The 17,239-nt window shown below is 37.9% G+C and overlaps 1 protein-coding gene across 1 annotated transcript in view; it reads left to right on the forward strand.

Annotated features, from left to right (window-relative positions):
* Positions 1 to 17,239, forward strand: part of afg1lb (AFG1 like ATPase b) — a 54,210-nt gene that overhangs the window by 21,050 nt on the left and 15,921 nt on the right. Inside the window, exons 6-8 of the mRNA XM_088932084.1 lie at positions 1,256 to 1,355; positions 8,691 to 8,749; positions 16,266 to 16,348. Of these exons, the coding sequence (XP_088788210.1) occupies positions 1,256 to 1,355; positions 8,691 to 8,749; positions 16,266 to 16,348 (242 nt within the window). The remainder of the gene's footprint in view (positions 1 to 1,255; positions 1,356 to 8,690; positions 8,750 to 16,265; positions 16,349 to 17,239) is intronic.

Genomic DNA, 17,239 nt, shown 5'->3' on the forward strand with positions numbered 1-17,239 from the left:
GACTCCAGCTTGTACAGATATTGGCAAGGGCCACTGTGTGTGCATATTCTGCACTGTGCTGCTTGCATTGAAAATTGAAATGCTGCTCAAGTTGGAGTTATTACTTGAGCAGTTTTGGAAAGAAACACCGCATGCAGGACTGAGCTCTTTCAGGAAGAGAATTTTTAATGGCAGATCACATCTTCCTCCATTCAAGGTGTGGTTATATGAATATGGGGCCATATGAGCTCTATTCAGCACAGTCTGTTTCAGATCTGTTTCAACCAGTGTGCACAAGAGTGGTTTCACGTGCATCTGTCTATCAGCTAGTTGACATATAATAGATGACTCTGTTTTTCCAAAACTGCACAATGTGTCAGAAATGGATCTGCCCTTGATTTTGTCAGTGCACATTATTGAGTCATATGTAGCTCTACAGAGTTATGGTCTTAAGGGTTATTATTCTAAGGTACTGTATTAAGGGGGGAAAAAGAACCTCTATTTTTGTCTCTTTCTTTTTTTTCAGTTTGTGTATTTGTATATACAATTTTTTAATTTTATATTATAAAGCTAAAGTGGAGCCACATACATGTTTGATGGTGAAATAATTTGTGTTTTTATTGGTATTTTTACAGGTTTCAGTTCTTATTCACCTACAGGAGGCAAAAATAAAAAAAAACACTCCGCCTGTGATTATTCATAGACAGTAATGTGAGGCACTTAAAAGACAATGAAGCTGCTTATTTTTGTGTTAGGCCATCTGTGGAGTTGTTTTGTCTGCCATTGTGTAATAGTTTCTATTTCATATCAGTCCATTTTCAACAGCAGTTGATTATCTCAGCTCCCATACATCAGCTACTTGTCCTCATTTCAACAGAAAGCAGCTTCGTGACCATTTACAGTCAGCTCGGGGAAAAAGGCCTTGGCCAAAAAAGGGTTATAGAAATGTAAAATACCTGGTATTTTGTTCTTCATGTTAGATCTCATTAATTAGCTCAAGGAAATGGTGGTGTGTTCTCTACAGCGCCCACCTGTAACCTCATAATGGAAGTTAAGATTGAGTCATTTAACTACCCTTAAGGAAATAACAGGTTTCGTAAAGAAAATGTGTGAGTTCAAAAGATGGTGTCATACCTTCTCTCCTGACCATTCTTCTGCCTTTTTTTCTCCCTAATGATAATTAGAAGGCACAGTGCTCTACCTGTGACAGAAGCAAAAAGAAAAAAAACACAGATCGCGTAAAGAGAATATTTTTTCAGTATTCTTCTTCTCACAGGTCACTGACATCGCAGATGCCATGATTTTAAAGCAGCTCTTCGAAAACCTCTTCCAGAATGGGGTGGTTGTTGTGGCAACAACCAACCGGCCTGCAGAAGGTGAGCTTCTATCTTCTTCAGCTGCAAGGGTGATTTCTCATGATCTCTGCTGCCTCCACCACTCTCTTCTGTTTTGGACTCTGAAGGTGAGGCTTTGGAATAATGCCCCCCCCCCCCCCCACATATCTTGAATGCGGATGTATTTGTAATAATTATGGGTAGCTGTCCATACAGGTAAGTCGTTTGAAGCAGTAAAGGTATACTTTCTATAAGTGTTGTAAGTATACTTCTCAGTATACTGTGGCACTTCTTTTGTTTGAAAATGTATAATGTTTTTTTCCTAAAAAAATCCTTTATTTTCTTTCTCATCTTTGTTATTAACCATTTGAAAGCAGATTATTAATTCTGTTTTTACACCAAAGTAATTTTAATTTGGATGAATTAAAATCATACCATGAGAGACTTAGATTGCAGATTTGGTGTTTTTAGTAATAATAGTTTTACCTTTTCCTTCAGAGGTAGGATTGTCTTGTCCGATAGAAAGTTTTTAAGATCACCTCTTTTCAGTTGAGTATTCTCTCTCAAGGTGCAACATAAAAAAACAGAATAGTACCTGCCCGTCTGTATTTTTAAAAGCAGTAATATTTTAATAAAAATATTATATTAATTTCTTGCTTTTGCATAGTGCTTTATATCCCAAATGATCCCATATTACTTTACACATGAGAGAAGATCCACTTCATTCACCACTGACATAAGGGTTAATATCCCTACCAGTCAGGTTGCAAGGACCTTGTTTTAATATTTTATCCAAAGTACAACGCCTGCTACAGCACAGGCACAGCACAGCACACCATAACGGGGTGCTGGTTTGGAAATTCTGGCCCAGGGGGAAGAACGCCACCTTCTGGTCCACCGACACAGCTTGGGTGTTAGAGGTCTCCCATCTCAGTACTGACCAGACTCGGCCTTAATGACCTTTTTATGATAAGATAAGATCACTTTATTAGCCATATACAACTTCTTGTATTAGGAATTTGTCTTTTCTCATACCCAACTTGCTCTCAATTAGGCACACAGACGGGGAGAGAGAAGCTTGGGGTCTGAGCGCAGGGTCAGCCATTTTTACAGCGCCCCTGGAGCAGCTGGGGTTAAGGGCCTTGCTCAGGGGCCCAGTGGAGTAGGATTCCTCTGCCAGCCGCAGGATACAAACTGACAACCTTCCAGCCACAGGCACAGATCCTTAGCCACAGAGCCACTTCAGTGAGGCCAGATCAGCTTACAAGTTTTAAGGCTGCTGCCTAACAAAGCTGTCAGATACAGCCACACTGTTCCAACTAATAGCCAAAGGAAGACAGATGTTCTTCTGCCCTAGTTTATAAATGACCAAGGTATGATTTTGTGTTCACTGAAGTACATAATATTCTTTATATATGTGTCATTTAACCACATTGTTAATTTATGGTATTTGTTGATAATATTGTCCTAAATATAAAAAAATTCTCTTTTACTTCTGTCACGTTATAGCTCTAAAATAGAACCTAGGTTTCAATACAAGTACCAAGTACTGACCAGGCCCTGTTATTGTTCAACTTTAATTTAACAGAAAGTAATGAGTTTTTGAAAACAAGAATGAATTGGTGTTCACTCCGTTGAAGTATAGAAAAAAAAACTAAAATGAAAATGTGACATTGTAAAGGCTTTGAATTTGAAACATCAGCATCTCAGCATACTTCTTTACTGTTGCCTCTCCACTCCCTCAGAAAAAAGTGATTGTTTATTTAAGCTATCCCTTTTAAAATGAAGGTTTCTGCAGATGTGCCAGCCTGAATATTCCCTTTCAAAGCTTACCTCAAGTGTCACAGTTGAAAACCTGGGCAAGTCTAATTAACATATCTGTTTGTCCATGGTGAACGCTGTTATGCATATTTAAGAGAGGCAGTAGAATAATGTTCTTACATCTTCTTAGAGGATGCTAATATTCTGACATTCAAGTGCCCTGCCTCTTATACAGTGTTTTATGCAGAGAAGTTTTCCTGACATCACTTAATAATCAGAAAAAAAGAAGTGAACCATAAGAACTTAATAAAGAGCTTTTATAATTAATAAGGTAAACCATGAAAAAATACATAACCACTTCATAGTAAGGTATACATTATATGAAAGGCTTAGAAATTTCATCTGCATGTGTATTTGCAAGGTGATATCAGGACGTATAAGTGGATTACGTGTTTGCACTTGAACTTTGAGAAGTCCTTAGTTGGTCCTTCTATCCCAAGTACTCTTTTGGCTGTTTTTTTTTCAAAGCTTATATTGAGTTTTTAAATTGTGCATTGCTTGAAGTAGACATATTTGATCATCAACTCTCCTAATTTACATACAAAGCTGATTTAATTCTAATACCTGGCATTTAGAATAAGCCAAAATGTCAGCTATGAATCTGTTTGCACCTCTCACTGCTTTCAGCAGTGTTTAGGCTTTAATCTGTGTCAAATCCCTGCCTCTCCCAACAGTCTGGGGGATACTGTTGCAATTACACAGGTGCCTTAAGGTAACCTGTCACCCCTTCAGCAAACCACATTACAACAGCCACAAGACCAGCAGCCTTTGCTACTGGCTTATATCTTTATTTGTAATCATGTCAACAGCTGAGCCTCACCAAATTAGTCTTGTGGACACTTAAGATTTCTAATGTTTTTGCAAGGGGAGGGTTACGCTAAGGTACCTAAGCACTACCGCAAACCCCATACACTCTGTATTTTTATGCCTAAAGAAAATGCAACATAAGATCACAAGAAAAGGCTGTAGATGAGAGGGGGCCATTTGGCCCATCTAGGTTGTTTGGTCTCTAGAAGTTCATTGACCAACGATCTCATCCAGTGGGTAATTTGTTCCATTGTACCACAACCCCTGTAGTAGTAATAGTAGTAGTAGCAGTTGTAGTTGTAATAATGCTAAATCCTTACATTTCTGTAGGTGTAGTGATATAGGAAGAGGGATATAAGAGGGGATTCACACCCTGCACTAAAGTGCAGCTTTCACCTGGGTGACACACATCAGCTATTATATGTCTGCAGCACCACCACTCCACAGATTAGGTTGAGTGATAAGAAACTGCTTCTTCAGTTGAATTAAGGGGAATTTTAGGATTGCCTTAATCTTAGGGTTAGCACCCCTACTCAATTATAAAGTGCCATGGGGTCCTTAATGACTAAGGATTGAACTACAGTAGGAAGATTGAACTAGGAAGGAGTGCTCCTAATACAGCTGCTGTACCTGTGGCACTCTGCTAATTAAATCACACCAATCTCATCATTCACTCTAATCTGTACTCTGTTTTCTAACAATTAACCAGTACCTCTATCCAAAAACCTTATCTAGCTGTTGCTTTGAATTTCAGAATTAATATTTTATATGGAAACTTATCAGAACCCTTCTGAAGATCTAAATGCACCACATCCTAAGCTCTGGTTGTATCCATTATTGCCGTTGCTTGTTCAAAGTACAAGAAACTTAGTTGAGCAAAACCTGTCTTTTCTAAATCCATGTTCACGATCCCCTGGAATCGTATTGTCATACAGAAGATCCTCTATTGTATTTATGATACTCTTTCCATAAATTGAAATGTAGAAATAAGATTTACAGTATTTGTCTGTAATTCATTTGGTTTAATTGCCTTTTTTGTGGATGAATTCCACATTAAATGTTTTCCAGTCTGTGTATTTTAAATTTGTCTTGAGTGACTGTTGGAAGAAGTTTATTAATGACCTATGAAAAGTGTCTGTTTTTCTTCAGTATTGTTGTTAGAATACCATCAGACCCTGGAGATTTGCTTGTTTTCAGAAAGCTACTGTGTTTTACTTTGCAATGTAGTGTATTTTTTAAAATTTGTGTTAATTTTTGAAAATGTTATCAGTGCCTTTATTATTATACTTTTTTATATCTTAATATTTTTGAACATTCAAAGCAGTACTGTAAGTTGTATAAAGTATGTAAATGAAACTGGATGAGAAGCAAAAATGAATAAGGTTACATGTGGTATTGATTTATTAATATAAACCGTATTACAGTTTACAACTATTTAAAAAATAAATTGCAGGCAAGCAGGAGTGGCATTAGAAACAGAGTAACATCATCATATACTGTATGAAGGTGTTCAGTCCCATGTCAGATGCTACTGTTGTACACTTGAGCAAAGTACTTCACTCTAATTGTTCAGGTAAAATATCTAGGTGCAAAAGTAAGTCTCTTTGGATGAAAGCATCAGCCAAATATAAAAGTGTAAGTACAGGATTCCTAGGTAGCATGACAGTAATGCCCACAGAAAATGTTGCCATCATAATCAGATTTTGCCTTCTCTTTAGTTTTGACTGCACACTTATTTAACATCCTAGACAGCTGTGCAAGTTAAAATGTTGAGCTGACATTACTTTCTAAATTTTTATCTCTGGGGGGTGATAGTATATCGTCACTGAATAAATATTGACTCTAGCAGTGATTACATCGCAGCAACCATATTATCAAATCCAAATTTAATAAAATGTGTTGCTTATCATTTGGACTTTTTTTTGCTTTGATCATTTTAAAGACCATCATCCACAAGACAGTATACCTCCAACTGTATCTATTGTTTACATTTTGGATTTGTATACTTCTGGAATCAGTTTTATATTTATGGAATCAATATCAGTGAGTTTGGCTGACTGTCACTTCACGCACGTCAACACAAGAGGAATGAGCACCATGTGGAAGTAGAAGGCCACCTCCTTCCATTGTTCATGCTGCAAGGTCCACATTACCCACTGTAGAGTTAGCCTTGAAGAGAGCCTGATGCAGGTCTCTCTGATGGTACTTCCAGACCATGTATGTGAGGCAATCCACAGGTGTCGTTGCTACATGGCACCCTGTGGAAATGCATACTGAATTAACTCAGGACCCTAGTGAAGTGGACGATTTGGACAGTTAATGTGGACAGTTATGCTCCACCACTTGGAGATCCAGGTCATGGCCAATTAACAAGACAGCCTAGATGAAAACCTGTGATATCTATACCTTAGGGTTGAACCATGGCTCTACAGTAGGTGATTTATTGGTTAACTTACTCTTAAGCATAATTACAAAAGACAATAATGGATTTCTGGTGCTTCAACACAGATCTTATCACAAACGGAGCTTTTCAAGAGAAAAAAGATAATGTTTTCTGAGAGTTAACACCACAAATGAGTTTCTTAGCCAGCGTTCGGTAACCCTGCAAGTCTGGTAGCTGTCATTTAGAGAGGCACGCTAGTTTGCCGTTACAGAAAACCAGTTTTGAATTGAGTTTTATTGGCCTTTGAAATTCAGGTCAGAATATCTTTATCGTTAACAAATTAGGCAACTTTTTTAGGCGATTTTTTTTTGTTGGTGTTGTGTGGATTCCAAAGTCAATCCCCTTGTCCCCGCTGTGGAACCTGGATAATAAGTTCTGAGGAGTTGTTTTTAACAGGGTTACGGAGAAGAAACTCCTTCAGCCTCGGAGCCACTTCAGTTACCATGAAGGCCTGCTAGGTTTCCTGTGTCCTCCATTCCCAGCAAACAGGGGCAGCCGAGTCCTCCATGGCAGTTTAAAAATGATGAACCACCAGAAGTATCTTAATATCTCAACGGCTGTTCAGGCGAATGAAGCCTTCACCAGAATAGAACCTTCAGTTGTCTTGGTCTCCATGCCATTGTGTCAAAGTCTCAATCTGTTAACACTTTCAACCTCTGGCTCAGACTGGTTGAAATAGGTGTTTTAGACCTTTGCACAAACACATTTAAATATTGCTTTTGCAAAATTTGTTGCTGTGATAGCTATATCTTCAGTCAGTCCCCACAATGAGATAGAAAGTTAAAGGGCAGACCACATTTCAAACCAGAATAGACTGCAAACCATCTCCATTTACAGTTAATGAAAGTACTAAGGGTGTCATCTACCACCAAACAAACTAATGGCGAATTAAAAAATGTATTTAAAAAAAGTGCATTTTCACATGTGCTTTAAAATGTCAGACATTTAGCTCTTCTATTTAATTTTTGGTGCTGACTATATTTTTAGGGTCAGCATGAATTAACTTCACTCTGAGTATTAAAACCTCAGAAACTGAAATGCTACACGTTAACACAAAATAGAAGTGCCCAACAACTTGTGTGGGATTTTTGCAAAGCATAGAAAATACTGTTATGCGTGTTGTCAATATTGGATCGACTCTAGCAGACTGCTCTGCACAGAACGTCAGGTGTGCTTTGTGCCAGACAGTCATGAGAGAGGGGTGGAAATCTTTTGTGCTGTTTTTGTTGCTGCTACATAGCATAGTATGTCTTTAAGCTTTATTCAGTGGATAACTCCACAATAAAGATTAGTAACCTTCCTTACGAAGGGAATACAAAATCATATATCCTTCTGAGAGATGTCTAGGTACACCAGTACATTCTGAGCACTGTTTATATAGTTTCTTAGATACAATTTTGTTTTAAAAATATTTTTTTACTAAAGTGTATTAGGAATTAAAACCATTCAAGTTGCAATCAGTCCATGATTAATATTTAGATGAATACATTTATACATAGAGAAAATATAGTCAACTTACAGTATATCTATTTCATTTCTGAGTGAATACTATAGTTTATGAAAAAACAGAGTGGCCATTATTCAAATATTAAGATATCAGTGAATGGGTAAATGCTTTCGTTTGTTGCAGACATCAGTATGCACGCTGCAGTTTTTGTCAAGTTAAAAAATCCAATTTAGCTTTAGCGTAAATAAAGATTAATGTTTGCTACATCATTCACATAAAATATTTTTGCAGATTTTGGAAATTCCTTATCGAGTCAATCTCATCTGTTTACCAGTATGGAAATATAAGCAGAATGAAATGAATATGGTGCAATTTCAATTTACAATTATACAATTAGCCAAATTGTCACTGACTTTGGTCTCTAGACTCTTAGGATCAGTGTGGAATTTTATATATTATAAAAAATGCCCTTATTTAATTCATAAAACTCCCTTGTTTAAGCAACTTTTTTGACTCGAACAAACACCAACAGCTAGTATTTGTAGAAAGCAGCTTGATGATGTTTTGTATTTGTGGTACTGCATTTCAAATGCAGTGCATTTTACAGAGCTAATTGAGTTCCCCTTTCATTCGGCCTTTAGATGCTGTGTGTTCAGCAAAGCCTTTCTTTCTCAATCATTGTTTGCGAATGAAATGAATTTCATGTGTTGCCAGTAGAGAAATCAATTTCTACTCTTCCTCATCTCCTTTGTTTTCTCTTCATGTTTTTTCTCAATAGAGGCTTTGTTTGCCAATCTGTGAGGGAAAAATGACATTATTAAGGCTAAACAGCAAGGCTAATACAAATTTTCTCTTTCAGACCTGTATAAAAATGGGCTTCAGAGGGCTAACTTTGTGCCATTCATTGCAGTGCTGAAGGTAATGAAAAGTCATGTTTTTATGCATTTTCCATCTGTCTATAATATTGGTTTGCAGGATTTCTTTGATCTTCCCTGGGATACTAATATTACAATCCAGCTAGTAATTAAAACAGGAAATAAGTAGCACCTGTAAAGAGCTGGCTAGTCTGGGGAATTATTAGCCTGCTTGCATTTCAAAGTTAGAGAGCATGTGAGCTGCAGAAGGTGTAGCAATGCGATCCAGAGCTTTGCAATTTAATTATATTAATTTAAGCTTTTATATCTTTATATGGCTTGTTGCTTCTACACATCATTACACATCATTGCTTAGTAGAAAAATAGATTTTATGCTTGATTAGCATGAATTTTCACAAATAAAACATTTTTCCACATTTAGAAGAGATATTTTTATTGTTTTCTTTCACATGTCAAGTTTTCTCTAATTGCTTGACCATTTTGATCTCATCAAAACATGTCATGTTATATATATAAAAATATATTTCTGTGTTGTTGGTGGCCAGCTCTAAGTAAATAAATATTTTTAAGAAAATAAAAAAAAGAAATAAAATTAGATAACTGCACATCTTGGAGAAATAAAAGAGTCATTGATTGTTTAAGCTTTTAAAACTTTTATGATCCAATGGTGTAATTTGTTAGCACATTTTGTACCCCTGGTAATAGATATACAAGTGTTTCACTTAGCGCTCCATGCCAGACAAAGTAAATGCGGCATAAAAGCTGAATCAATTGTGCTTCCATGTCCTTTTTCAAAGTGAGCTACCTTTTGTACAGAATTATGAAAAGAAACAAATTGTGGCACCAAATGTCTCAACATATGTCTAAATCACTGTTAAATGGCCCTTAATTATGAGCTGCTTCTGAAGAAATTACAGGCAGTTTTGATTTTCTCGACAATGCAGGGCAAATGCAGATTCCTAGCAAGATTTAATTACAGAATTTTGAAAAGCACACTGGGAGTTTATTTCTTTGATAACTCGGTATATAAATCTGATTGCCTGGAGAAGTCATTTTTAGAGTGTCTTTTAATCCATGTTGATTGAAATAATTAATGCTTTTCATTCTGTTTTTATTTTACTTCATTTTAAAGCCCCGTCATGTTTCCATGTTCCCTTTGTCGTGCCATCTGTTTTAGTAACACAGGGTTATTCTAGCAGTGCCAATTGTAGTGGAAAGCGGCCATTTTGCTCAGCGGTGTACTTTAATTGATAAAATTAGAGCTGTCAGGCTGCGGCTTCGTAACACCCCGAAAATGCAGCAGCATTTCTATGGCGTGAATAGGCATGGGCCAGGCCCCGAGGTCAGTGCCGGGACCCCCCTGACCTTTGCTCAGCTGTCACCTGAGCTGGAGTGCCAGGGTTAATCCCCCCAGTGATGTCTTTACTTATCAATTGACTTTTTATTACCAGAATTGCAGGAGGAACAGCAGGACTGCCGTCCACTCTAGAGCCTCACAATGCTGCTGCCGCAGAGGGCTTGTTCTAAAGAGGTGTGTGGAGGAGGAGTTCCCACTGGGCAGAAAATGATTTCAGTCACAATGAAGTAGTCTTGTGGTAAATCACCATGATTAGTGGTTAGGAGAAAAGTAGAGAGGCTAATGGGAAATCAACCTGGAGTAAAGTGAGGCTGAGGGGCCTTGATCTGTTTAACCATTGATATGTTGGGCAGAAAGAGCCTGAATCCGTATCTCTGTGTCACTTGTTCCTGTGGAAATGATGTGCCCTTTGTTCTCTGTTAATCCGGGATTATACCGCTAGGAGTTATTAATACAAATTAAAACGTGAATCTTCAGCAGTTCTGCACATGTAGCACTGGTAAAATCTTAACATCTCACCATATTTTATGAACATTTCATTTTCTACACAGCTCTTTACTGACATTATTGTGTTGTGAAAATGCATCTTTATCATATTTTAGTTATTAGTTATCTTTAAAATGATTGTTAATTTGAAATTATCAACAGCACTATGTTATACCTTGTTTCAGAATCCAGGATCGATTTTTTGTTGTTAGATTTGTGGTTTTAAACCAGTAATAAATTGTTGCTGAAGTTAATAAGATCCTTGTACTTAACTTAAGTGCAGTCAATTTAAAGATTACTTAGTTAGAATCAATATTGTACATTTCTTTATGTGCTTTCTTTTTTGTATTCAAAAACACATATCCTTTGTAGTACGTTATTCATTATGACAGGAGACATTCCTTTTATATAATTAGTGGTGGAGGACCTACAGTACATCTTCAGTGAAAAAATTGGTATTTGGAAGAATACGGCTATCTGTGCCAGGAGTTAAAAACGTTAAACAGAGCAAATGTATTTTTGAAACATTTGAAGATGTCTTTGTATTTTTGATCTTTGAAAACGTGGATTTAAATATTTGTGACGTACAGTTAAATGAACCTAAGTTCATTTGGAGTTAAACAAGTGTTAAATGTTAGTGTAAACATTTGCAGCTGTTTAATCACTTTTGTTCTGTCAAACAAAGAGATGTACAGTAAAAAGCATGGGCTTATGGGCTTTTGTTTGAACTGGTGCTGTGTTAAGGAGACATACAAAAAAAAAGAAGACACATCCTCCTAACTTTCTCCTATTGTTCGCCAGCTAATTAAGGCTTTTGCATGAAGATATAATCCTGGTGTCCGTACATTAGTTGATCGGTGATATAAAAAGATAATACATTTTAAAATTGTTTAGTGTCCTTATTTAAAGTAAGACTTATCAATAAGTGTCAGTCCTGAAGAAGGCTTGTATGGGCCAGGTGTTTGAAATACTCGGAGAGCAATTACAGGAGTGCATACAAGTCTAGGCATCATTCTGTGCTCATCTAGTGTTTCTTCATCCTAGTTGGTGCTTTACGCATACTGTGTCAGCAAGCGTTCATATTTAGAATGCTGTATGCTACGTGAAGCGTCTGTCGGTGGGACTTAAAGTTGGTAGTTTCAGACACATGGATTTTTAGAACTCGAACATGTTATTAAATCTCATTGGGTATTTTTTTCTTCTTTTTCTAAAGGCCTCTGTTTATTCCATTTGACTGCTCAGGGTCATGTTTTGTATTCCAAACCCAAGTAAAGGATTGACTTTTTTATTTTACCTTTTGATGGGCGGTAGTCTACAATATTAAGTTATTATGTCGGAAATATGATAACCGTACTTCAGTTCAAGTATCTGTGGGCTCTTTCTTTCATTTGTTCTTTTCTCTATTGTGAGTATTAATTGCTGCATCAGCTTGCCTGAAGAAAGCAAGAATCAAGTTAAACTCGGTCTGTAATGAGAAAGCGAAAAGCACAAAATTGATATTTGCTTGTCTTTGAAGGTCTTCTTTTCCACAAACCAATGTTAAGTGAATGAAACTTTAAAGGTTCAACACAAAAAAGGAAGAAAGATTAGCACTGCGCAAGTCACATGCTGAAACTGCATTACTACGTTTCTTACTGATGGGCTTTTCTGTTGTTGCTTTTTCTGTTTATATTCGTTTTCATGCCACAGCATTTGATTGCATGTGATATTCTGTGCGTTAACGGTGCCATTCTGAAATTTCACCTTTTGAGAGTGAAAACAGGAAAGGAAACCGATTACAAATCCTATTAAAGTTCCATGAGCTCAGCTTCTGATGTAATGTGAAATCATTTTTTTTTGCTTGGAAGTCCCAAGGCAATTAGTATAGCCAGTGAGATTTTAAGCTTTTTGTCCCAGGCCACCTTGGAGCTCCGCAGAGAAGAACTTTAATCCAATAAACGTCTCATTTAGATCATGAAAAGAAAGCAAGAGGACAAGACCCACAGGACGGGTTGTTTTTCAGAGGCTCCTGTGCTGGCAGCACAGTTGGGAATTGCCAAATTAACAAGGAAGTCCTTATATTTTACATGCATCTCAGTTGCTGCTAATAATAGAACAGTCAGCCTTTTAGCGCAGGTGAAGCTCATCCAGGAGTGGAGAGACACTGAGGAGTGAGGAGGTCAGGGGGGCCGGGGGTGGTTGACTGAAGGCAGTAACAGCTTTCAAAAGATGTTTCTTTAAGAGCACCGGACAGGGCAGGGGGGAGGTTGTGAGAAACCCATATAACAAACAGGCCTGGCCAAAGCTGGTCACACTTAAAGGGAATAGATAATTAGGCATAATTAGTGTGTATGCATTGTTGCTTCCCTGTCCCTGGACTGAATACGTTTAGCAGAGAAGGCCATGGTAGTGAAAACACTTTGATGTAAGAGGAGTCGTCCTGGATTGGCAGCATAAAGGCAGTGTTTTAAGCTTTCTTTTCCTTTCTTTCCCCTTCACAGTGGCTGTAAGACACAAACTGGTGAATGGACTACAACCTCCCCTCTCTCCCCTCACTCCCCCTTCTCTTTTACAGCTTCCCACCCCAAGTTCTTTGAGGCTAGTCAATTCTCTCCCAAACAAAAAAAGCATCAAATGTTTTCTGCTGTTAGTAATGAGGCAGTGGACCTCATCAGAGCAAAATAGTTAGCTATCCTTAGCTTTTGTTGGAGCTCAATGGCTCTTTTTCTTCCAAACTCGAAAGCATCTTACTTTAAGAAGAAAAAAAAGGCTCATTATTACGTTTAATTGCAGTTCAGAAAGTCTGGACAATCAGGAGCGCCGTAAGTTGAAAAATGTGCATTAAGCTGACTTTTAAAGACTTGTTCTCATGATTTTGGCTGTGTTTTTATTAGCATTTGGATTCCTTTAAGATTTCTGAATTGAAAGGCAAGATTCATCCTGTATCCTTACAGCATTGCATCTGTGTGCAGTGCGAAACTGTATTTAGTTTATTTCTGGTTTTCTCCCTTCGGTCTTAGTTTTGAAATCCCTGCTTCCAACTTTACCTCACTACTGTTTTCAGCATGTTTGCAAAAGAAAACAACAATAGCTTCTGTATGCCCCTGTCGGACAGTCCAGCCAGGTCTGCTCTTTTCTAGGCAATGGCATCGGCTCAGAGTTGATTACAGTATATGAGGTTTTGCCGGGCTGGTGTGGATTTGTTTGGTCAATGGCTCAATATGGTGAAGTTAAGGAAACTGACCAGGGCCCAGGTTGTTACTGCAAGTGCCTTAGGGAAGTTTTGCTGATGTGTGTGTGTATCCTGCAAAACACTGCCTTCTCTGTAAAACCCAGTGAAACTGGTAAAAACCTCAAAAAGCCTGACTTTACATGGTTTTATACAATGCTTACACAGCATTGGTTATTTTTTTAACATAAATGAGTGTTATTGTATTGCTGTTTGTGAAGCTTAGTTGTAGATTTGTAAAATTTGTCAAATTTAAATTAATCACTTTGATTCAATAGATATTTCCCATTGTCTCTCTTTGGAGATTTGATAAAAATCTGTTAATCTGTAAATCTTTTCTCTCAGTATTCTTCTTCTCACTATATGAACACATTGACCCATTTTAGAAACATTTTTACATTTTTAGTCCTAATTATGAATTTTGCAAGTCTAACTAATTAACCCAATTGAATGTGATACAATGAGATGTAGTGATATGTGTGCACTGTGTTAGCAGCCCTGCATCATTTCTGTGATCCTTGCTAGCTCCAGAATATAGAAAGACAAACGGCCATCATGACGCAGAGTCTCAGAGCTGTGTGACTTGTCCTTGTGCGTTTTGTCCTTCAGTATGGATGGCAGCTCACTTGATTTCTGGTAAAACAAATCTCAGATGAATCATTTTTCTGTGTCTTATCTAGCTATACTGTATACTGTATATAAACCCATACATAGACAATCGTATTGCTTTGGTGGAAGTAGTGTAATGGTGTGGGGGTCCATTAATGCCAACTTTTAAAAGACAACTTGTTGTTAAAGATATTCTCTTCACAAAGCATTAGGCTGACATTTTGATATTACCGCTCTACCTGTTGTTACAGCAACAACATCAATGCATCCTTTAATCTTTCAACACAATAATGTGTTTCCACACAGAGGGGACATTAACTTTATCCACAGGTCCTCTGTGCCACCAGATCGTCACCTTTTCATTTCCCTGTGGAATGAGTTGGATAGACACTTAATGTCAAAGAGCAGCAAATGCATTCAGATAATGTTGGTTATCTCAAAGTTGTTTTACAGACAAATTAGAACATTGTTCTGGTTCAGATACTTTAGAAGTGTCTCGGCCAGTCTATGGCACACTGTGTGTGTTCTGGTGACTCGTAGAGGACATACTAAATGTTGATCACCTGTGTAGTGCTACCTGACCTGAATACACTATGTGAGCCTATGTTAAACCTAACTGAATTCTGTCTGAAATTACTAAATTAATTACTAATATTGTGGACAGGAAGGTTGCATTTTAAAATGTTTTGCCATTATGTCAGATTGCTTGGATTTTTTTTTGTAAGGAGTGAGTGTTGCTTGCACCGGTGTAATCTGGTAACCACTGCATCAGTGCTGACAGAAGGAGCCTGTGAGCTTCCCATAGTGTCTCAAAGCTGACTGAAACGTAATCAGAAGACATGTTTCTTTGACCTGTGTTCTCATGCAACTTCAGAACCGTCCTCTGTTCATACTAATGTCAGTATAGCAGGATGGGCATCCCTCTCATCAGAAGGCTGGACGCCCTGGACTGCTTTTGTTTTATACGTTTCATACTGCACTAAGCACGATTAGAACTGTTTTAAAAAGGGTTCATTTCTTGTGTTAGGTCATGTGCAAAAGGCAGGGAAAAAAATAAATCAGCGAGGGGTATAAAGTTTTAATGAACCCAATAAAATTACAATCAAGTAATGATGCATGAAGACTCTGTGGAGCACATCTGATTATAAATAACAGATGAAATTATGACTGATTGTGTTGCTTCTTCCATAGGCCGTGAAGTAATGCATTTTGTGTCAAGCTATATAGTACGTGAAACAAAAGAGAATGTACATTACCTGATATTGCGATGTGGCGTTAAAACTATTTACATCCCAGAATGGTGCAAGGTTGCAGAGGTTGATGAAATGACATCTCCTTTTGTGTTGCAATTCAGAGCATGTCAGGTTGTAATTATGCCTGATTCAACAAATTGCCTCAGAAAGAGAACTCTGTTCATTTAAGCATAGATCAAGGTAAAAGTTGACAGCACAGGAGAATAGAATATTTCGGTCCTCTAGCTTTGTAGTGATTACTAATTATTCTCAGATCAAGGAGGATGATAGCAGAAATTCACTGATTCCATAATTTGCCAGTACTGTTGTAGAATACTGATTCACATTTGGTAGTTGCGATGTGCACTAGTTTTTCTGTCATATGAAACATATTTTGTGTGTCCCATTAACTTGTTATAAAATAGATTTTTTTAATGGGGTTAAGTTCTCACGATTTTTTCTTCAAAGACAGGCAACACTTCACAAGAGGTGCAAAGGCTAAAAGGGAAAATGCTGTCTAATTCAGTGTGACTGACAGCATTGCTAAAAATGGTCAACTTTAAGTGACTTCTCTGTAAAATCTCTTGAACTTGAGATCTGTCTAGACCCTGTCTCCACTACCAACACACACTGTGTTCACCCCTCATTTTCTTCTCTTAATATCAAGGAACACTGCCGATCACTGCAGCTGGACTCTGGAATAGACTACCGGAAAAGACACATGCCCACCGCAGGAAAACTATACTACCTGTGAGTTGTACATATATATGTTGATATTTTTAATAACTCTGTGTTCTCATGCTACCAAAGCACTTCACATAGAGAGATCACTTCATTAGCCATATACAATTTCTTGCATTAGGAATTCATCTTTTCGCATACCCCAGCTTGCTCTCCATGAGACACAGACACACAGACAGGGAGAGAAGCTTGGGGTCAGAGCACAGGTCAGCCATTGTACAGCGCCACTGGAGCAGTTGGGGTTAAGGGCCTTGCTCAGGGGCCCAACGGAGTAGGATTCCTCTTCCAGCCGCGGGACTTAAACTGGCAACCTTCCATCCACAGGCGCAGATACATAGCCACAGTGCCACCGCTCTGCCCCAAAGAGCAGCGTAAGCTACTGCTTGGCAGCAGTCCTGGTACGCAGCAGCACAGGGACAGAAGTGAGAAATTGCTTGATCAGTTGGATTAATTAAGAGGGAACTTTAGATTGAGATTCAGAATTTATTGAAAATTCTGGTACAGAGGGAAGATCGCCACCTACTGGTGCCCCAACACCATGGACAGTGGCAACCTAGATTTCCTTCACAGTGTCCTTCCTGCAAAATGAGCTGGCCCTGTGTGTTGTGTGTGAGGTAAGGGAAGAAAAGTGCCCCATGTTCATGAAGGCTTTTCCTTGGATGACAGTGTAGGCTAATGCACTTGTTCTCTGCCTTTTTAAAATCAGCATTCTGTGCATTTCAGTTTTGTTTTAAAGAAAAACTTTACCATACCATGAATATCCCATTTATACCATAGTTATTTAGGATTTCTTTAAGTTTGGTCAGGTCTTTTTTTTTTAAAGTATCCATAAATGTTCTTATATTGCAGCTCATGTATTATAGGGCTGTCAAAAGGGCCCAGCTGAGAAACAGGAAAACA

This window comes from Atractosteus spatula, chromosome 2 (genome assembly GCF_055471065.1).
Source record: "Atractosteus spatula isolate fAtrSpa1 chromosome 2, fAtrSpa1.hap1, whole genome shotgun sequence".
NCBI lineage: Eukaryota > Metazoa > Chordata > Actinopteri > Semionotiformes > Lepisosteidae > Atractosteus > Atractosteus spatula.